At 36.1% G+C, this 22,469-nt stretch overlaps 5 protein-coding genes across 9 annotated transcripts; 4 read left to right on the plus strand and 1 right to left on the minus strand.

Moving 5' to 3' along the window:
• The first annotated feature begins 2,246 nt into the window (after positions 1–2,246).
• On the plus strand, positions 2,247–2,962 carry LOC142547459 (MFP1 attachment factor 1-like). Its single transcript, XM_075655769.1, has one exon. The coding sequence runs from the start codon at positions 2,341–2,343 to the stop codon at positions 2,797–2,799; it is 459 nt and encodes a 152-aa protein (XP_075511884.1). The 5' UTR covers positions 2,247–2,340; the 3' UTR covers positions 2,800–2,962.
• Positions 2,963–5,302: 2,340 nt separating this feature from the next.
• On the plus strand, positions 5,303–7,402 carry LOC142545070 (serine/threonine-protein phosphatase 7 long form homolog). Its single transcript, XM_075652051.1, has 4 exons — positions 5,303–5,327; positions 6,253–6,998; positions 7,082–7,200; positions 7,285–7,402. Exons 2-4 carry the CDS (start codon positions 6,954–6,956, stop codon positions 7,400–7,402), a joined length of 282 nt encoding a protein of 93 aa, XP_075508166.1. The 5' UTR covers positions 5,303–5,327; positions 6,253–6,953.
• A 105-nt stretch (positions 7,403–7,507) lies between these two features.
• On the plus strand, positions 7,508–8,488 carry LOC142544974 (uncharacterized). The gene is made up of 2 exons (XM_075651970.1): positions 7,508–7,916; positions 8,007–8,488. Exons 1-2 carry the CDS (start codon positions 7,587–7,589, stop codon positions 8,412–8,414), a joined length of 738 nt encoding a protein of 245 aa, XP_075508085.1. The 5' UTR covers positions 7,508–7,586; the 3' UTR covers positions 8,415–8,488.
• A 1,697-nt stretch (positions 8,489–10,185) lies between these two features.
• LOC142544975 (uncharacterized) lies at positions 10,186–12,784 on the minus strand. 5 transcript variants are annotated; one of them, XM_075651976.1, is made up of 4 exons: positions 12,768–12,784; positions 11,885–11,980; positions 11,751–11,807; positions 10,186–11,603 (listed from the first exon to the last, which is right to left on the minus strand). In XM_075651976.1, the coding sequence occupies exon 4, from the start codon at positions 11,599–11,601 to the stop codon at positions 10,201–10,203; it is 1,401 nt and encodes a 466-aa protein (XP_075508091.1). In that variant the 5' UTR covers positions 11,602–11,603; positions 11,751–11,807; positions 11,885–11,980; positions 12,768–12,784; the 3' UTR covers positions 10,186–10,200. The 5 variants fall into 5 exon arrangements, with proteins under 5 accessions (XP_075508091.1, XP_075508089.1, XP_075508088.1 ...); XM_075651974.1 differs by having other exon boundaries at positions 11,751–11,980; positions 12,768–12,783; XM_075651973.1 differs by lacking the exon at positions 12,768–12,784 and adding an exon at positions 12,080–12,340 and having other exon boundaries at positions 11,751–11,980.
• A 2,128-nt stretch (positions 12,785–14,912) lies between these two features.
• Positions 14,913–15,717, plus strand: LOC142547460 (F-box protein GID2-like). Its single transcript, XM_075655770.1, has one exon. It carries the CDS (start codon positions 15,045–15,047, stop codon positions 15,588–15,590), a length of 546 nt encoding a protein of 181 aa, XP_075511885.1. The 5' UTR covers positions 14,913–15,044; the 3' UTR covers positions 15,591–15,717.
• Positions 15,718–22,469: the final 6,752 nt, after the last annotated feature.

A 22,469-nucleotide genomic window follows, 5' to 3' on the forward strand; every position in this document is an offset into this window, starting at 1 on the left:
ACTTTGGAAATTGTGCGGGTATACGAAGGGACACGCGCAATTATTAAAGCGTCATACTTATCGGCTCCTCGGAATGCAAAACGTTCCTGACCGTTGGAATGGAAGGGCACGCGTCATTATGACACCACATCAATTGCCCCAGAATACAAAACGACACTTTATTCTAAGTACGGGAGATATGAGGCCCCGGCACTTTATTCTAAGCCCGGGAGATATGAGACCCCTGCACTTTATTCTAAGCCCGGGAGTTATGAGGCCCCGGCACTTTATTCTAAGCCCGGGAGATATGAGGCCCCGGCACTTTATTTTAAACTCGGGGGATATTAAGTCCTGGTATTTCAGTTTGTCATTTATCAGTTATTGTCAGTTAGTCTTATGTCAGTTATTTTATTCAGTTCATGATATATATACCAACTGATGAAATTAAATTCTTGCAGCAAAGTAAAAAACTAAAGATAAACTAGAGAAACGTTTTATTCATTAAAAGTAATAAGCAGAGAGTACATTGAAGTATTCTTCCTCAACGGCATCCCTCCATTTGTTTAACCAACTGATTAAAACTCCGGTGGAAGCCTTGACAAAGCTATCTGAATCTGCTATATTCTTCAGGATCCTCCTCTCCTTTTTAAGCATGAGTATGTAGACACCTTTGTGTGTGAAGATGTCCACACTATCTGCAATGTGGAGGCTCCGGCGATATTTCTTCATGAGAGCCACCTGCTTAGGAATGGGAGTTCTCTCTACATACTGAGAAGATTCAAGCTCATACAGCTCTTCCCTAGAATCGAAGCACTTTGTGGAAGACTTCATCCTCCAGTTCAGTCTTTCGTTTCTCCAGAGCTGTTTCCATGAACCCCTCCGCCATATCAGGAAGTCTTCAAACTACTTGAACCTGCCATTATACTTCTCGGATAATAATTTGCTAATATGATTGAGAAATAGGTGGGTTACTATGTATAGGCGGTGGGAATCGATCTCGGTCGTTGACTTAAACACACGTGGACGATCAGGATGCGCCTCGGAAATTGTAACGGGTATGTGAAGGGACGTGTACGCATATCGATGTGTCAGACTTATCTGATTCTCGGAATACGGAACGATTTTTCGGCGGGAAGTTAATGCTAAGCGCATGCTTCATAATGATACCCTATGGATTTCCCGAGAATACTAAACGACACAATACCGAAAGCCCGGGAGATGTGAGGCCCCGGCATCTCATCCTCAACCCGGGTTGTATCAGACCCCGGTATCCCATTTCATCTATGGAATATTTGAATACCCGATGCTCTTATTCGCTTTGAATTATATTTCAACAAAATAACAAGTATGACTGATCGGGACAGCGAGTCAAGCTCTAGCCCGACTATTTTAGGGATGAGTGGTGATACCCCGGTAAGGGCCCGGGTCATCATTAACCCGGGATATCAATTGTAAAGCCCAGAGCAGAAGATTTCTTCCCGGGCAGTCATCATAGCCCGGGCTCCCATACAAATACCTGGGTAACCAACTACCCGGGCTACCTCGAGAATTGAACCACACTCGAGTATGATTGATACATGCCGTCTGATCTGTCGGAACAACTTGGGCTTGGAGTGTCCTAGAAGTCATCAGAAGCTCGAGTATGGGCAACCAACTTGCCATACTTAGTAGGTGGCACTGGAATCGAGGTGCCTACCCCATTTCCTACTATAAATAGCAGGTATTAATGTCATTTGAAGGATTCTGAAATCTTTGAACTCTGAGCATTACATATATTTTCTCTCAAATATTGATTGTGTTCATCTGAAATTTGCTGACTTTAGCATCGGAGTGGCTACATCGGACACCCCTCCGGCGCCCACTTCACGAGTTCCTCTGATTGTTTGCAGGTGTTATCACAGCCATTAACCTCACTCAAAATTCCTAAACATTATAAATTGTTGATCTGATCTGTTGGAGCTACTTACCCGGTTCTCCCATTTCAGCGTGATTTCATCATAAGAGGAGTGAGACAAAAAGTCAATTATTCATTTAATTCACGCTGCTAATTATGTAAACGTGTTTCTTTTAAAAAATAAAAAATATGTAGACGTTCATGCGTAATTTGCCTTATTTTCGAAAGGTACTAGATTGTGTTGTTGGCAGATGCGAGTTTTCTAGTAAGTCACACATCATTCTATTATACGTTTTTTTTTTATATAATATAAATAAACTTTATTTATAAAATAAAATTATTTAATATTTTAATTGAAGCTGAGATGAGGATTTTTAGCTTATTTGTGACATTTGAGTACATTAATCTCCAGCAACTCTGAGACCTAATCTTACCAAGACCGCCTGAAAGCCACCTCCGCCACCACCATGGCAGAAGCCGAACCTCAACTTGACGCCACCAGTACTGCCGCCGCCCCGAAACACACTAATGTTTCTTTCAGCATTTGGCCACCGACTGAACGCACTCGCGACGCCGTGAGAAACCGCCTTGTCGAAACCCTATCTTCGACCTCCATTCTGTCCAAGCGCTACGGTACCCTTTCACGCGAGGAAGCCGTTGATGTGGCGAAGCTTATCGAGGAGGAGGCCTTCGAATCGATCGGTGCCACGGCTGCTACCGATGGTGACGGGATCGAGATTCTCCAGGTTTATTCCAAGGAAATCAGCAAGAGAATGCTGGAGACTGTGAAGGTCAGATCTGGTGAATCGGGGGCTCCGGAAGAGCAGCCGGCGAATGAGCCGACGCCTAAGGCTGAGGAGGAGGATGCGGGATCCACCGCTCCGCCTCATAGTGAGAAAATCGAGTCGGTTGCTGATGATGAATGAGTAAACTCTCCTCCATGAAAAAAATTAGCTTATCCTTTTCTTTTTAATTATGGTGCACTTGTTTATGTAATCGGTTTGTGATGTTTTTCTATGCCGAGGTCTATCTTCCTCTATTATCTGGATCCTTCTTTGATAATATAATAGAAACACCATATTTCGTGAATTTGGCCTCAGGATGTGTATATTTTTTTGTGGATTTATGTCTCTTTTAGGAGTGCTCCACAAGTAATAGATTTTTCCCATTATTGATTTGAATCAAAGTGTTTTTTTTGTTGGGGAAGTAAGAGTCATGGGCGAGTGGTTCTTGCTGTAATTATGCTTTAATTTAGCTAATGGTGTTGGTAGATTCACGCCAATCTAGCCTTTTCTTGATTTCCTTTCAAGACCGTTAATATCTTTGGATTGAACTCACATTTGAGGTTAGTCAGTTTCAATGTTTCATAGTTATTGAATGCGCACAATCCAATAAACACTAGGGTCAGGATTCTGGTTACGATTCACACTTGAAGTTATGTGCATAGTTGAGAATTGAGATCAATGAGATGTAGTCAGAGAATTGTGTCCACTAGCATCTAGTATATTACATATAAGCTGTTGAATAATGATGAAATAATTTTTTCTCAGTATACGTAGATATGAATGACCATTACATTGGATATCATTAAAAAAATGCAATCTTCTCATTTGAGGCAAACTTAAAATGTGCCTTGAGCCTTTAACTGCATCAAGACACATGTTTTACGCCCCAGAGGTGTGCCTCATTAAAGGATTGTTCCCTGGGCATGTTCGTGGGCTTTTAATAACTATGATCAGTTAGCGGCAAGCTTGATCTGCCTAAAGAACATGCTGATGAGGTGCATTTCAAAATAATGTACCAAACTTACAGTAAGATCGTTATTTTTGTTGTTGTTATCATCATCATCATTATTATTTGTAATTTCAAGGTGAAGTAGTGGGTACACAAGCGCGGTTGGAAATAAGAAGCAAGCATATTAAAAAAATGGTTACTGCAACGTTATCAGAAGATTAGGGATGGAAGTTTAAGGTCGTGTCAGTGTTGATTGTTAGAGGTGCAAGTGAAAAACCAAGTGCAAATAAACCTAATCAGTCTAGTTAAGTGACTTTCCTAGTTAGTCTTGAATGATGTTTTATTGAAAACATCGGAGAAGATTTCCAGGAAACAGAAGTGTGGGTTGCTTAGTGCTGTTATCTGTTTTAGAACCCAAGTAGAGACTAGACAGGTTAGCTTAACGCATTCTTAGCCCCCACATTCTTTTGATTAACCCGTGCAGGAAGAAAAAGTCGTTACTAGAACACTTTAATGAAAACAAGAATTAAGGAGCATCAGAAATCTGTAGTAGCAACATTTTCTGATGTGATCCGATTAGATTGGGTGAGCATGGTCGGGGCAATCCACTGGATCCGATAAGAGTTTGTTTAGGAAAATGAGCAAAGAGATATGTCATGTGGTGAAGATATATATCTGTAATATAACTTCAAAAAAATGTAACATGCGCGAACAAGGAAATAAACTAGTGAATGGGCGCCGGAGAGATGTCCGACGTGGTCACTCCGATGTTTAAGTCAGCATGTGGAGGAAGAAGGAAAGTTGTATATGTGAGTGAATATACGTGAGTGTTCAAAAGTCCAGAATAAAAAATATTCGGATCTTTCAAATGTAAAACATATCTACCTATTTATAGGTAGAAATCTCATGATTAACTTGTTTTCATTGTCCTTTTTTATAACTAGGATAAAATGTTAGATTTTTAGGATATGTAAGCTTATTTAGAATATTTATATATTTCAAGTATAACGATCGAATCTATCAATGAAATGTTTTGCAGTTCTTCATTATGGGCATCGGATAGACGTATACAATTTTACAGGACAAAGTTCGTCTAGGTTGTCTTCATAGTCAGTCGTGTGAAAGTTGACACCCCGAACCTGTGATACACTGGCGTTACACACCACACCGTGTGCGCTATTGTATTATGCAATATATAAATGTCATGTAATTTTATACGGGATAAGTACATGATTAATCTGAACTGCCCAAGTTCAATAAATCTTTGTAATTTTTAATGATTACGTAGAGTAAAGGTGTTGGGAATGGTAGGAAGTTGGGTCAAATGAGGGGTTTTTTTTTTAAATATTGTAAATTAAAATAATAATTATAAAAATATGGCAAAATGAGAGTGTTTGTAAAAATATAGTAATCCGCTGCACACTGCTGCGGATTCATCCGTTTTTTATAAAAAAAATTAAAAAAACTAAAAAAAAAAGGAAAAGCAGTGGAATCCGTGACCAAAGTCACGGATTCATGGAATTCGTGACAGTGCCACGGATTCTGCGGATTATTTGACCAAATAATCTGTGGCTTTAAATTGCGCTCCTTGGATGAATTTTTGTTCATTCAGCAGCGGCTTCACCTCAATTTCTTCTCGCTTTAAATTCCTTCTTCTCGCTTTCGTTCAGCTAATTCCCATTTTGCGAGAATTTCGTTCGGCGGCTTCAGTGCATTTAGCGTACGTAAGTCTGTGAATTATTTTTTTGTTTATTATATTTATTATTGTCAGTTAATTGTATTATTGCGAGAATTTCGTTCAGCACAATAGTTTATTATATTTATTATTGTCAGCTAATTCCGATTTTGCGAGAATTTCGTTCAGCACAATAATTATATTATTAATTGTATTATTATTGTACTTATTTGATACCGAGAACTTTATGACCGCATCGTAATAGTTTTAAGTAATAATAATCACTATACTTAATTTTATTACAGTAATTATAAATTATATTATTGGAATTACATGTTATAAATAAGTATTATTCCACATAGATCTTAAATAATTAGAGTTAAGTTAATTAGATTATGTTATAGGTTTATTTAACTAAGTTGAAATTTTATTTTCAAGTAATAATAATAACTATACTTAATTTATTTACAAAAATTATAAGTAATATTAATACGTATATATTAATTGTAATAATAATAACTATTTTGATACTTATATATTTATTATTATAAAATAATATTAATACGTATATATTAATACTTTTATATTGTATAATTTTAATACTTATATATTAATATTAATCGACTCACGTAATTTTGTTATTACTTATATATTAATTGCATCACGTATTAAAATATTAATACTGAATAATTAAAATATTATATGTATAACATTAATACCTATATATTAATTCCATGAAGTAATATTTTTATTGAAATACTTATGATATTAATTATAATAATAAGTATACTTAATTTAATTACAATAAATGTATACGTTTTATAACTATTACTAATGTATTTATTATAATAAATAAGTATTACTAAATTATTTATTGTAATTAGATGCTATATTTTTTATAATAAATAACTATTGCTAATGTATATATTTTATACAAATAACTATTAACTAATGATTTATTGTTTGCAAGATGGCTGAAAATACGGAGAATGTGTTGTATTTGCGGGATAGACACATATCAACTAATATCAACGCTGAAAATATGGATGCAATAATTTCGCCACGCCGGTCAGACAAATGTCTCTGGAGATTGCATAATGCTGGGATTCACCTCCGTGTCCGCCTATGTCTTGCACGCATGGGCTTCTATGGTGTCATTCAGTGTGGTCCTATTAAATATTATGATAATCATTTGCTTACAGCCATTGTTGAGAGATGGCGTCGTGAGACACACACATTTCACCTAACCGTGGGCGAGGCAACAATCACCCTGCAGGACGTTGCCATTATTTGGGGGTTGAATATTGATGGCATTCCTATCACTGGTGTAGATACCGCGTACAATAAACATACTTTACAACAGCGCTGCGCTACCTGGTTGGGTTTTACGCCCACATTTTCTCAGATTAAAGGTGCACATCTTTATCTGACCGCTTTGCTAGACCATTGCTTGAATAATATGGTTAATGACGAAAGCACTGAAGAGGAGGTGACACAATATTCTCGTTGTGTTGCATTAATGATCATTGGTGGATGTATGTTTCCGGACTCGGAAGGTGCTGCTGTGAAACTTATGTATTTGCAGTTCCTTGAGGACATAGAATTAGTGAATACGTACAGCTGGGGTTCTGCTGTGTTGCATATCTTTATAGAGAGTTGTGCGACACATCAATGAGTTTGAAGGGCGATTTGTGTGGCCCAATTCAAATATTGCAGGTATTTGTACATTTATACGGTCATTATATTTTTTGTACTTTTTTTTCTTAAGATTTGACTATTTCTGTTGTATGTTATTGCAGATTTGGGTGTGGTCTAGGATTATTCTTCTTTGCCCTGATAGAGCTGAACAGGTATCTATTTCAGAAGAGCAGGCTGCGGATGTGATGCAGGGTCTACCATTCCCACCATACGGCGCACGGTACTAATAAAAAATAGTTAAAATTTAATATTATTATTTCTTATTTTTTTAAATGAAAATATTGTGTACTTTTTTAAATTACAGGTGGAGACGCGGATTTTCTTGGACACACACGGCCCAGCATTCGGTTCGTATAATGAGAGATATGCTTGACAAGATGGTAGAAGTGCAGGTAGATATAAATTATTTGTTTAGAGTTTGAAATTTTTTTACAATTTTAATCTTATTTATATATTATGAAATTGCTAATCTTTTTTTCATTTTATTTGCTTCAGTTTATATGGACATTTTATGATATGTGTCCGGAGGTTGGCAGAATTCTGGATGAAAATAGCATTCATCTATGTCGGTCGGCATGCGCATTGATTAATTTTCATATCGTTGAGATGCGTAGACCTGAGCGGTGTCTCCGACAGTTCGGAATGCGTCAGGGTATTCCGCCACCTGCTACTAACTTCGACAATTTCCATAAGCTGACTCGACAAGGCCGGAACAACTTCGATTGGGCGACATATCACGCGGATTTTGTACAAATGTGGAATGATAGATATAATTTTGTGATTGGTGGAGACTATGTCATACCTGGTACGCCCGCCATCACAGTGGACTATATTGGTTGGTATTATCGCATTTCACAGATAGTGCTCTCGCCGCCAGTGGTACCTTCGAACATCATGGGCTATCATCCTATTGATGCAAACTACCGACAATTTATCGTAAGAAATGTTTTATTTATCTACATATGTACGTGAATTTAATTTGTTGTATTAAATATATGTTACATAACATATGCATCTATATCACAGGCACGCCCAGCTCATGTGCAATATCCACCGATGTGGACAGGAAATGAGTTTGAACCCGGACCATCATCTTCAAATATGGCGTACACTACTCCGCCAGTGGTTTCAAGCTTTCCATCATATGACGCTGGTTACTACACTCCAATTGTTGGTAGTTTTACACAATTTCTACAAAGTGACTTTCGTCCGGGTATGAATGAGAGTCGCCCTACTTTTAACCCGTCGCCCATACCATTTCCACAATATTCTGATCCAGAAGGGTTTGAGGTTGGTGGGAACATTGCCGATACCAGTACATCTGCAGGACAAACAAGTACTCATGGAGATGATGAACAGATGTTAGGTCGTGGACGTAGAGTAATCAGGAGACCACCGTGTGGCACTGGGGGGCATCGTTACCATCGACATTAACTATTTATTTAGATATACACAATTACTTACATCGTATTGTTGTATGTTTAGCAATTTTTTATTTTAATTACAAGTTGTTGCTCCAACATATTTTTTGCGACATTCGTAAACTATCTTTGTATTATTGACTTTTTAAAATTGTGGACTGTATTGATTGTGACTTATTATTCTTTTACGAATAAATTTAGGGATAAATTTATAGTACTGAAAAAACATAAGTATAATTGCTAAATCAAGTCAGGGTATGTCAACAAACTACATAGTAAAAAATCTTCATAACAATACAACACTGAATTGTCATATCAATACAATACTAAATTGTAAAATCTACGTCACAAACATAATTATTTTGCACCATAACTCGATCTTCTCACATGCACCTACCTGCAATGAACAAGAATTATCAATAAATACAAAATTTTTATACACAATTTTGTAATTACATTCACATCTGCACATGTTACGATTTAAAAATAAAATAAAATACGTTATTGTAGATTTTTTACCTCCCACGTTGTCTCGCCCTCGTTGATGGCTGGTCCATCTCGTTTCTTATCCGTGTCGTTCGATCTCTACCAGCCTGCCTTCGTTGTCGACGAACACCATTGTGTCGTAATTGGAATGTAGGTTCATCCCAATATTGTTCATCATGAATAGGATAGAATCTTCCATCGTATGTGTTCACGTATTCGCTCAATGTAAACCATGGTTGTACAAGCTGTGCGGGATTCAAACCAAACCATTTCGCTGCACATATCACATGTGAACAAGGTATTCCAAATATTGTGAATTTACCACAGGTGCAATCACGCGTAGAAATGTTCACAGCTTGTACGTGATGTTGACGACCCGGTCTTCCTCCTGTCGCAACGGATGCTGTTTTATCTCTTTGGTCAAATCTTACAACTCGATGTTCAATTGACTTTTTCGACCACATATCAAATTTAGAGTATGCGTAGTCGGTCCATGGTTGATTTTTTTCCAGCATCTTATCACTTCGAGCTCGCCGTTGAATGAAATACTGCACGCAACGCTGAAAGCTCATCTCCACTATCGCAGTTATTGGAAGACGTCGCGCCCCTTTCAACACACCATTAATACACCCAGACATGTTCGTCGTCATTATCCCTCGTCGCCATCCACCATCATGAGCCAATGACCATTTTTCTTTCGGAATGTTTGACAAATATGTGAAAGCTGCTGCATTATTGGTTTTAATTGCCTCCATTGTCGCATTAAATTTTGATACTTGGTGTTGTATCCCTGCTTCCCAACATAAGTCTTTTAAATGAATGTTTTTGAACCTGCTGTTGAAATTAGAGCAAACATGCCTCAAATAGAAACGATGAACACCAAGAGGAGGCCTGAAGTCAGGGAGATCTTGAACTGCACTTGTTATACCAGCATGTCTATCAGATATAAGGCACACACCACTACACCCTCTGTTAACATGTCGTGCAACATTACCGAGGAACCAATGCCAAGACTCGTAATTTTCTTCATCAACAAGCGCAAATGCTAGCGGCAAAACCTGGTTATTGGCATCCAATGTTATTGCTATGAGTAGTTTGTGCTTATATTTGGTGTACATATGGGTACCGTCTACACTGATTACGTTGCGACAATGTCGGAAACCATCTATACATGGTCTGAATGCCCAAAACACAAAGTTCAAAACTTTATCTGGATGGTCATACGGTCGAAGATGGTTCCATTCTACAACAGTTCCAGGATTGTACTTCGACAAAGCTCCCATATATTTAGGAAGCAAAGTTACAGAGCTTTCTCATGTGCCATAGACTAACTCGACCGCGCGTTTCAAACTCTGCCATGCCTTAGCATACGATATATCATAACCATATTTTTCTTTAATACTTTCTCGCACATATTTGATTTCGTATGTAGGATCATAACGTACGATTCCCAAAAGTGTATTGGCTATCATGTTTACGTCAAGGTTGTGGTGATCTATACCGACTTGGGTAGACATGCATGTGTGATCACCGCCATATTTTGTGATAATGAAGTAGCCTAAACTTTTTTTGAACGATGCTCGAAGTCCCCACCCACAATTGCCACCTTCGGACCAGTTCTTGCATTTGACCTTCCAAATTGTCGGAGAACTTTCGACAACAATATATTCAAGTCTCAAAACCCGAACAGAAAAATCCTTCACAGAAGCTATTAACTCACCTTTGCTATTAAACACCATTTTTACACCGAGCTCTGGCCTTTCAGGATTGTAAAAGTTTGTTCGTGATGCAGAAAGAATACCAAATGAATCTGGAATTTGTTCATGATAGACTTCATTGAAAAATTGAGGAATTTCACGTAAATGTTGCTCTGGTGCAATAGGAATGTTCTCTGTCATTGTTGCTCCAGACATTAACACACGCGCCGATGTCCCTTCATTTGCATTGTCAACATGATGATCATCTTCTCCGTCACTTGATGTAGCATACAAATCATCATCGCTATTCATGACATGATGCGAACTGTCCCCGAATAAATCATCATGCTCAGGCATGTGTTCTGTAATTGGGGTGGGAATATTTGCATCCAATTGACCTGTTCTACTAGAACCCCATGCGACATCAACTCCTGATGGACCCGTGATATGATGATCCCAACCCCCTGAGGAAAAATCCAATTCTCGAGTTCTATTCATCCCCCATGCATAGTCTTCTTCAGTGTGAGTGGTGATATGGTGATCCCAAGGACCAGTGTCGATCCCAGAGTAGGCCTGAGCTGACTGTTCATCGACGTGATACATAGAAGGTCCCGCTTCATTCAAACTTACTGTTCCCAAGCCTTGCGTTATTACTGGCATGAATGCATCAAAATTGTAATCACTTACATTCTGTAACACTGGCGATGAATCAACATACAAGTACAAGCAATCCAGTGTCGGCAACTCAAACATAAATTGTAGACTATCATCATCTGTGATATAGATATGCTCTTCAATGTAACGAGACAACGAGCTATAACAATATTTCGTTGACAATTTGATGCAGAATTTTGATGGGTCGATCTCCAGCTTCCGATGCACATAATTCAACAATTGAGAAAATGTAGTAGAGCGAGGGATTTTAATGGGCCTGGTCGCGGGAATACTATATCCAACCCTACCATCTTCAATAATGACATACTCACCTACGTAAAGTAAGGCTCTGACAGTATCCATGTCTGTGAGAAATATAAAACATAATTAATATTAAAAGTATAAAATATAACAAAATTATATAAAAGAATATAATGCAACTGAAAAAATTTATAATTACATTAATACAACATAAATAATACAATTAAAATATAAGAAATTATTGAAATTACCTTTTCAAATGTCGTTGTACGGAATTTGTAATGAAATGAGCTACCGGAGTTTAATATCTGCAATTAATTAAAAAAATTATTAGATACAATATAAAAAAACAATTCAATATAGAAACAAAAAATATAGATTCGACTTAGACTCGGCGCAATTCTCCCAAATTCTGTTACTCAGCACAATTCTCCGAAATCAAATTCTGAATTGCTGATACTCGGCGCAATTCTCTAAAATTCTAAGATTCGACAGAAAAATATCAAGTCAAATTAGGAATTAAAATAATTACACGATCGACGCAAATTATAAAGGGAGAAGAATCACAGATTCTTTATACGTAACAAAAAATACAAAGGAGTGAAAAAAAATAAAGAGCTGCGCAAGAAGAATCCCGAAAATTTGAGCTGAAGGACTGATGAATTCACCAAATACTCGGTGCAATTTTATTACATAATTTTCAAAAAAAAAATTTGTATACACCAACACAAATTAATATATGACAACAAAAATTAATATAAGTTACTTATATTAAACTTTTAAGTAACTTATTTCAAAATATATAGTTGGATAAAAATATTTTAATTAGAATTATCAATTTCTTATATTACTTTGCATCAACAAATTTTTTTTTTATAACATTATATAAATTATATTAAAGTGTCCAAAGTTAAAGAGTAACTAAACACTATTTCATATATAAATTGTTATAAATTTTTTAACAAAACATGACAAAATACTTTATAATTTCATTACTATTAAGTACAATAATATTAACTCATTCTTATATTAAATTAATTTAATTATATTAAAAATATTAAACTTCAAAAATTTCCAAAAACACAATATCATATTTATTATTTTTCTAATATTCCAACTATTTTTTAATATCATGATTAATATTATAAATATAATATTTAACTAAATTAGACTTATTAATATAATGTTAATGAACAAAATTATAATTACGTTAATATAATATAATATAAAAAATACAAACAAAATATTAAAATAATTGCTTAAATTACATTCTCCGACGTAATTATACGGAATTTGTAATAATTTCAACGGACGGTGTTAATATCTGAATTAAATGACAAATATTATCAAAAAAAATACACAAAAAATATTAATTCTTAATATATAATTATAATATTATCAAAAAAATTAAGCATTACCTCTTGATATATCTTCAAATTAAAAGGATAATAAAATCAACAAATAATATCAATACAATATCGAATTAGAAAAGATGGATACTAGCGCATTTGAATCGGATAAATGCGAGAATTATTACGGAAATACTTTCGGACGAAAGAAGGAAAGATAGAAAGGATACAATTTGAAGCGGACCTGAAATTTTTATTTATAGAGGAATATACGCAGGAGTAGACACGGTCACGGATTCTTTGAATCCGTCACCCACTCACTTTTCTTTTTTTTTTTTTAGTTTTTTTAATTTTTTTTTTATAAAAAACGGATGAATCCGCGGCAGTGTGCTAGCGGATTACTATATTTTTACAAACACTCTCATTTTGCCATATTTTTATAATTATTATTTTAATTTATAATATTTTTAAAAAAAGCTCGTCAAATGAGAGCAAGAGTCTAAATGAATCAATCTATTCTAACATGAAATTTTTTTTAAGGTTAAAATTAAATATATTTGAGTTGATCGATTAGTAATATTGAAAAACTAAAATTTGCGAGTTGAAGTTTTACTCAAAATATTTGAACATATTTGCAAGTATTTATTCGAAAATAAATATTTGAATGGTTTGAAATTTATTTATTTAATATTTAACTTTATCATGTTAATAAAAATATTAAAATTTGTGAGCGGTTCATGATAATTTAAATAAAATAAACTGAGCTTGAATCTGAATCAGTCAAGAAAACTTTGAAGACAAAAATTTGTGTGAGACGATTTACGGGTCGTGTTTTGTGAGATAAATTTTTTATTTGGGTCACAAGAGACCTACTCAATTTTGAATTTTTTGAATATATATCAAGTATTTAGTGGGTAGACTCGAATTGATTCATTTTATACTTGATTGAGGTTAGGGATGTAAACGATCCAAGCCAAACCAAACAGTATCAGGCTTGAGCTTGGTTTGTTTAAGATTGTTTAAGGCTCGAGCTCGTTTCGAGCTTTTATTATCAGGCTCGAGCTTGGTTTGTCTTGAAATTACTAAGCTCGAGAAAAGCTCGAGCTCGGCTCGTTAAAAGCTCGTTTAGCATGTTAATCAAGCCATGCTCGAGCTTGATTCATTAATAGCTCGTTTAGTATGTTTAACAAGCCTGGCTTGAGCTCGGCTCGTTTTCGAGCTCGTAAAACATAAAATTGAGCTCGAGTTTGAGCTTGATTCGAACTTGTTAAAAATTAAATATATCTATAAACTAATTTTAAATCAGACATAAAAATGTAAATTCATTCATAAATAACCAAAACGACATGAATAAGAGCTAAAAAAACATAAATCAATATATTATTGAACATTCCAAAATAATATATCTAGTATATTCATCATACAATTATATCATCATATAAATAACAATGAAATATTTTCACCCCTTTAATACTTCAACTAAGTCTGGTGAGAAAGTAGAGAGGACGTTAAAGAATCCATTAAAATCAGGAATTACAAAATCATCTCCAACAACAACTAGTCAAGTATCCTACAAAGTTCATATTAACAATAGTACTAATATTTTTATTTGTCTTGTGTTCAATTCCTTCCATTGACATTAGTACTAATATTTTTATTTGTCAACTCAACAAATGAGTCAAACTCAAGCTTACGAGCCACTTAAACGAGCCGAGCTCGAACTCGAGCTCGCGAGCCTATTATCAAATATGTTTGCGAGCTCACGAGCCGAATATCTTTAGGCTTGAGCTTGGTTTGATTAATTTTTCGAGCTCAAAATCGAGCTTGAGGTTGGCTTGATATGATTAATAAACGAACTCAAACGAGCTTTTTATCGAACCGAGCTTCGAATAACTCGCAAACGATTTGATTCATTTATATCCCTAATTGAGGTGGATGGAGATGGTGATCTGCCATTCCTCAATCTGAAAAGCTTATTTTTCTCGAAACTTATTATATTTTAATTAGTTTATTTTATTTTAAAAGTACAAGTTGAGTCCAGGGATGGTATGTATTTCTCTTGGCGGGGTAAACCGGTCAATTCGTCGTACGATTCAGGCCCCATCACGAACCACCACAATTATCAGATCAGTGTCCTCTTTCCCTTATCCTCCAACAAAACCCTCAAACCCCTAGACATTGGATCCGATCCGACAAATGAAACGTCCTCTCGCCGCCGGAGACACCGATTCCTCCGCCTCCGTGGATGAAGACACGAAGAAGAAAATCAGGCCAGAAGGGAAAGAGGAGGAAGAAGGAGGGATGCCGCTAGCAGCAGAAGCCGTGCTGCTAGATGACAACCTGTTGTACGAGGTGCTTAGGCACGTGGACGACGGGCGCAACTTAGCTAAGGCTTCTTGCGTCAACCGGCTATGGAAGAGGACGGCTCAGGACGAGCGGATCTGGGAGTTGATCTGCACCAGACACTACCATCGCAGCCCGATTCAGCTGCGACCTGTCGTTTTAGCCCTCGGCGGATTCCGGAAACTATACTCTAGCCATCTCTGGCCTCTGCTGAAGCCATCTTCTTCAACGTCGCCGGTCACTTCGTCGTGGCCTTGCATTCCACTCGCTCTGGAACCACAGTCGCATACTACAGCTAAGCCTAAGGCTAGATGGGGAAAGGATGAGGTGAATCTTTCCCTTTCATTGCTCTCAATTAAGTACTTTGAGAAGATGAGCTTCAACAATCGAAACAAATGATCGATGTACTTTGGATTATAATTATGGGGTAATAGTTGCCCTCGTAGTGTGCTCAAGTATCTATATTATATGGAATTGTGAATCTGTCTGTGGTTACTGATAATGAATCCATCGTCCTTTTTCGTCATCTTGGATTTAAAAAAGAGCAGCAATCTTGGATCTTGATGCACAAACATAACCCCTTTTTTCGTCATCTTGAATTTGACAGAGCAGCAATCTTGGATCTTGTTGCACAAGATAGTCGCTACGAGTTGCTTGCTTTATAGTAATTGCTGCTGTGGAGTTTCATCACATGCAGATATTATGAATAATTCATTCGCCTCTGTGTCTCTCTAGAATTGAAAAACTAAAAGATGATAATTGAGTTTATCAACAGGTCAAGCTAGAATTTATAAACATTTACAGTGTCTTTGGATGTTTAAAATTTTGGATTTAGATCTAGAAGTAGAATTGGATTCGAAAATTCATGGTTTTGGAATTATATATTGTGTTTGGACTTAAATTTAAAAATTATATTTTTAGAATTAATTTCTAGTTTGAAAAAAACTAAATTTAAATTTGAAAATTTAAAATTTTACTAAAATAAATTTAATTATTTTTTACATAAATTAATATTTAAAATATATTATTCACATTATCAAAAAACTGAAAAATTAAAATTAATTTTATCGTATATTTCTCTATACAATTTCAATTATATATTTATGTTATATAAAATATATAAATTTTTATATGATTAATTAACTACTGATAATGAAAAAACAAATAATTTTTTAAAATAAAATAATAAAATATAAAATCTAAATATTCAAATTTAAATTCCAAGAAATAAATTATTTTAAAATTAAATATTCAATCATATCTTAATTTTATAAATAAAAAAATAAATTATTATTGAATAAAAAAATTGATTAATATTCAATATATCGATAAGATTTTATCTCAAAAATGAAATATGTAAAATAAAAAAATAAATAAATTAGTGAGCAATGGTGATTGAAACCATCATTGATACTCCATAAGAGCTCGGGTCATGGATGATCAGTGTTCTAAATGGCCCCGCATAGGAGGTAGGCGGCCCTTGACCGCACCGCCTATGCATGAGTCGGATGTTTTAGGCGGTCCAAGCTATACGGCGTTGGGGAGGCGGGATGTTTTCGAGCATGCGGGCGAGAGAGTCATTGAAGATTTTTAAGTTGTAGTCAACAATTTTAAAAACCTAGTCAACAATTTTAAAAACTTAGCAAGCAATTTTAAAAACCTAGTCAAAGTCAACTAATTTTAAATATCAAAACTTTAACACACCTCACTTTTTTTATTTTATTTTTGGTTTTCACTCTCAACTCTAAAGTCTCAACCACCGAACACAATCTGTCGCCCGCCTCATTTTATTAATTGCACATTATCTAGATGATATTATATTTTGTGCTTAAACATTATTTAATTGTACATTTTACATAAAAATATAACTATTTGTGATTATATTGCATGATTATCTATAAAAAATACTTAAAAAAATTCAACCGCATAAGCACCGCCTAGGCGACTGAGGCGGTAGGCGGTCACCGACCGCCCCGCCGCCGCCTCCCGCCATTTACAACCTTGTGGATGACTCGGAATACTAAATGAATAGTCCAAATCAGAGTTAATATGCAGAGTACCTTCTTTAGCAGCAGGTAATGGGACGCCCGGGATATTTTCTTCCCGGGCAATCGAGCGCCCGGGCTCTCATGCAAGCTCCCGAGAACTTCTACCCGAGCTACCTCGAGAAGCGCACTGCACTCGAGTGTATTGTTATGAGCAATCTTATCTGTTAGAACAACATGGGTTTGGCGTGTTAGAGAAGCCATCAGAAGCACAGGGTATAAGCAGCCGCCCTACCATACTTAGCATGTGGGCACTGAAAACAAGGTAATGATGAGATCTACTCCTATAAATAACATGTACATTTATCATTAACAGATTCTGGAATTCTTAATTCTCAAACACTCACGTATATTACCACATATACAGCCGTCCTTACTTTCTTCTTCATCTGCTGACTTAAGCATCAGAGTGGATACGCTGGACACTCCTCCGGCGCCCAATTACGAGTTCTTTTACTTGTTTGCAAGTTACAGTTGAAGTCATTATCCTTGCTCAAATTTCCTAACACAAAATTATCCTCACTATCCGGTGAATTGCCCACGTAATTCACGCCCGATTCATCTGGATATTATCATTGCCGCCGTCTGTGGGAAATTGAGTCTAAGACGTTGATATGGCTCATATTAGAAGAACAAATCAAGATACATCCCAGACTCCTGGAGACGATGCGCATATCTCTCGACAGGGTGGTTTTCCACTCACAGGACCTCCACCTGTTATGAATTTATCCCCGGAGGATTTGGCTCGGATTATGTAAAAGCCCGTATTTCGTATTGCGGAATTATTAAAAATTTTCTAAATAAATAATTATTTTGCCTCATTTATAAAATAAACATGTAAATAATTTTAACTTTAAAATAACAGCGGAAGTAAATAATATTTTCAAGCAACAATTTAAAAATAATCCAACGTAAACAACAATTTAAAAATAATCCAACGTATTAAAACTGAGTTTGAATGATAAAAGATGCATAAGCTAAAATATGAGGTCCTCGGGTTTTCTACTGCTGCCACAAGATAGCTCACTGGTCTACGCCCTTCGTCTCGACCTCATCCGTACCTACAACAATCAAGTCTAGTGAGTCTAAAGACTCAACATGTATATATCGTGAATAACAAATAATATATATCATAAAATCGCATGCAACGTAAAAATATGGTATCGTAAAGCGCATGGTGAAAATCGTATCATGAATAATTATAATTACGTGCATATCTGAAAATCATACGTAAAAGCTTTGCTCAATAGAGCTCTGTCATGTCATATCATAATTTTCTGGTAGAGATAATGTTTCTAAGCTAGTGGCCCATAACATAACGTGAGCGCCTGATCAGACTAAACCACAATATACTGGCGGTAGAGATCAATCACAGCCCTTGGACTGGATGTCTGTACCCATACATAATCATAAACCGGTCGTAAGTCACCGGGTGGAGAGGTCCTCGGTTGCGCCTACCGACTTCCAAACCCATAACATAATGTGGCCACAAGACATATCGCATATATCTAAAAAATAAACATTTTATATTTTTATGCACGTAATATAATTATAACCTTATTTTTATTGAATGAGTTGGATCGTTCCCAGGCTTGCTGCGACTTAATTCTAATATGTGACACATGCAATAAATCTTAACTTAACGAAAACTTAACCAAAAATGAGACTATTAGGACAAACCACTTGAATTTTAATCATGGTATCGTACCAACCCGAACCAACATTAAACCGACGTTTAACCATGATTAAAAATACCCCAAACATACTGAAAAATATGCATAATAACTGTAAAACACGAAAATAGGTGAAAGGAATCCAAAAACATAATACACTCTTTCGAGAGTCATTTTGGCATCTTTCACCGTAAATTCTCGTACGACCTCTAAACTAGACCAAATCACGAACGGCCAAAAACATGACTTTCCTAACTCATTGAGGTACTGTACAGTCCAAGGTCATGGGCTAAAAGCCAACCAAGAACTCAAACAAGCACCAAAACCGAAGATGAAAGTTGCTGTCAAAAAATCCAGCAGTGGCAACTTGTGTGTTTGTGGTGTAAACTCTGAAATCTATTGACCAATGGCTTGAACCACCACCCAAGGACTCTTACCAACATTCTAAGGCATGGCTTGCACCATGGTTAAGGGCTAAAAGCCAACAAAAAACCTAGCAACCGCCTAGAACAACCACAGCATACCAACCGAAAGCATCACTTGCTGTGTAGTGAGTTGTATTGAACCATTTTACTGTCTTGTCTCGTTCCAAGGGCCATTTTATCGACCATGGCTCGATCTAAACATGATGGAGTGTTGTATGAACCATGGTTATGGGCTACAAGCCAACCACAATCCATTCAACAATCAAATACCGAAACCATACTCCTACAGAATTTCAAAATCTTAAAACCGAAGAGCTCATGTCTTGTTTATGTAGAAATCTTAAAGATCCGTGAACCAGGCTTGGAAAGGACACCTTGGTCACGTCCTAGACATGATAAGGAAGGGTTTTAACCGTGGCTACAATCCCTAGGACAGCCATGATTCGAACTCACTCCTTAACCAACCAAGAGAAAAAAAAACGTGATTCAATTCTGCACCTATGAAGAACTTGCTATCATTTCTTTGTTCTTGAGTGTATGGACCGAAACAATTGAACCAAAAGCACTCTAACACATTCTAAATTATGTCTAGAAGCAATCTTGGGTGCCTGGAAACGAAACAACTCCTGAAACCAACAAAAAATACAGCAACCGTGAAGCACAATCAAAAGCCGAGGTGCTGTACAGATTTTTCGAATACTTGCTGTCCAAATTTCGTTTTTGCCTCATAAATCCTGAGTATTCAATGTTTTAAAATATCTCTAGGACTTGATTGAAGAGAAAAGAAACCATATATATATGCCTGGAATTTGTTTTGACAAAAACAAATCAATACGACGCGACGGAACGGAACGGAGTTGGATTTCTTTCTTGTTTCAGCTGTTGCTATCAGGATTCAAAGCTGCTATCTTTCTGGTGTTTTCGAGTATATGAGTGTAGGAAGTGTAAAGGATGAAGGTGAATGATATAGGAGGTGTTAAGGGTTAATATTATGCATTTAGTTAGGAGTTACAAGTGAGAATTTGAATTGTTTCTTCCACCTTGTTATATTTGATTTTATTCTTCCATTCTTGCTGCTAATTCACGATTTCAGTAGCCTATTTCTGATATTTTTCAAAGGTGAAAACGTGGGTTTGCTGGACAATAAAGGTGAGTGTTATAAGGGGTGATAAAGGTGTAATTATATACATTAAGGTGGGAGGTTACAATTGAAGGAGTTGAATAGCATTTGAATTGTTTCTCCTTCTCCTAACTGCCTTCGGTTTATTCTCCATTCTTTGCTGTAGCTTCCCGTTAGTTTGCTCGGTTAATTAGTTGAGGAAAAGTTATGTGAATTATAGTATTTGAATGTACTAATAACTAGTGAATTAAAGGTGGAGAATTATATTTTCTTTAAAGACTAATGAGGTGATTTGAATGAAATTTACTACACCTAAGAAATGTTTTGACCGAAATTGTTACTCATTTGCATGGTATATTTTTATTTAAACTTTGCATTTTTCTTGTTTAAGATTTTAAACCTTCATTATGTATATTTTAATACATTAACAAATTAATTTAGTTTAAAATCTTGCTTAGAATTTTGTATGGCATGCTTGACCTCAATTTAAGTATTTAAATGTTAAGTTTAATTTCTTGAATATATTATACCTAGATTAATTCATCCTCAATTGTTTACACATTTTAATTTAAGCTTTAATTAAATATTGAACTTAAAAGAATTTATTTACCAACTTAGCTCTAATTAATTAAATAAATTCTAAAACATTCTATTTCTTTAAATTAAATTATTCCTTGACTTAAATTAAATTTAGGAATATTTCCTTATTATTATTCTTATCTCTAATCTCCAAACTTCGGTACGACCTCGCGTATTTATACTGAAAAGATAAAGCTAAACATCTACTTTTAAAATAATTAAAACACTTCATATTTATATAAATATTCATTTTTAATTTAAATAGTAGCAATTATGCATGGCTTATACGTAATCTGATTTTCGGGTTCTACAACTCTACCCCCTCTTAAAAGAAATTTTGTCCCCGAAATTAAAACTTACCGAATAACTCGGGATAACGACTCCTCATCTCCGGCTCAGATTCCCACGTAGCTTCCTCCTCCGAATGATTGAGCCATTTAACTTTCACTAACTTGACCATTTTGTTCCGATGCCTTTTCTCTTGGTCGTCTAGGATTTGCACTGGTCTTTCCTCATAAGACAAGTTCGGAGTGAGCTGCAACGGTACAAAGTTCAGGACATGCGATGGATTTGCCATATACTTCCTCAATATGGATACGTGAAACACGTTGTGTACTCCGGCCAGATTCGGCGAAAGAGCAACACGATAAGCTAATGTCCCAACTCTGTCGAGGATCTCAAATGGCCCAATGAATCTCGGACTGAGCTTTCCTTGCTTCCCGAATCGCATAACACCTTTCATCGGTGCTATCTTCACAAAAACATGGTCACCAACAGCGAACTCTAAATCTCTCCTTCTCTGATCCGCATAACTCTTCTGTCTACTCTGAGCAGTCCTCATTCTATCACGGATCTTGACTACTACATCAGCAGCCTGCTGCACAATCTCCGGACCCAATTCTGCTCTCTCCCCTACTTCATCCCAATGAATAGGCGATCTACACTTACGACCGTACAGTGCTTCATATGGAGCCATACCTATAGACGACTGAAAACTGTTGTTATAGGTAAACTCCACCAACGGTAACTTTGATTCCCAACTCCCGGAGAAATCAAGAACACATGCACGAAGAAGATCCTCCAAAATCTGGATAACTCTCTCGGACTGACCATCTGTCTGTGGGTGAAAAGCTGTGCTAAACAACAACTTCGTACCCATAGCTGAATGTAGACTCTTCCAAAATGATGAAGTGAATCTAGGATCTCGGTCAGACACAATAGAAACGTGAATACCATGGAGTCTAACGATCTCCCGGATATATAACTCTGCATACTGGATCATGGAGAAAGTCGTCTTAATAGGCAAGAAATAAGCTGATTTCGTAAGACGATCAACAATCGCCCATATAGCATTCGACCCTCTGACTGACTTCGGCAGACCGACAACGAAGACCATGGTGACATTTTCCCACTTCCATTCGGGAATAGGAAGAGGC

This window comes from Primulina tabacum, chromosome 5 (genome assembly GCF_025594145.1).
Source record: "Primulina tabacum isolate GXHZ01 chromosome 5, ASM2559414v2, whole genome shotgun sequence".
In the NCBI taxonomy this organism is placed as follows: Eukaryota; Viridiplantae; Streptophyta; class Magnoliopsida; order Lamiales; family Gesneriaceae; genus Primulina; species Primulina tabacum.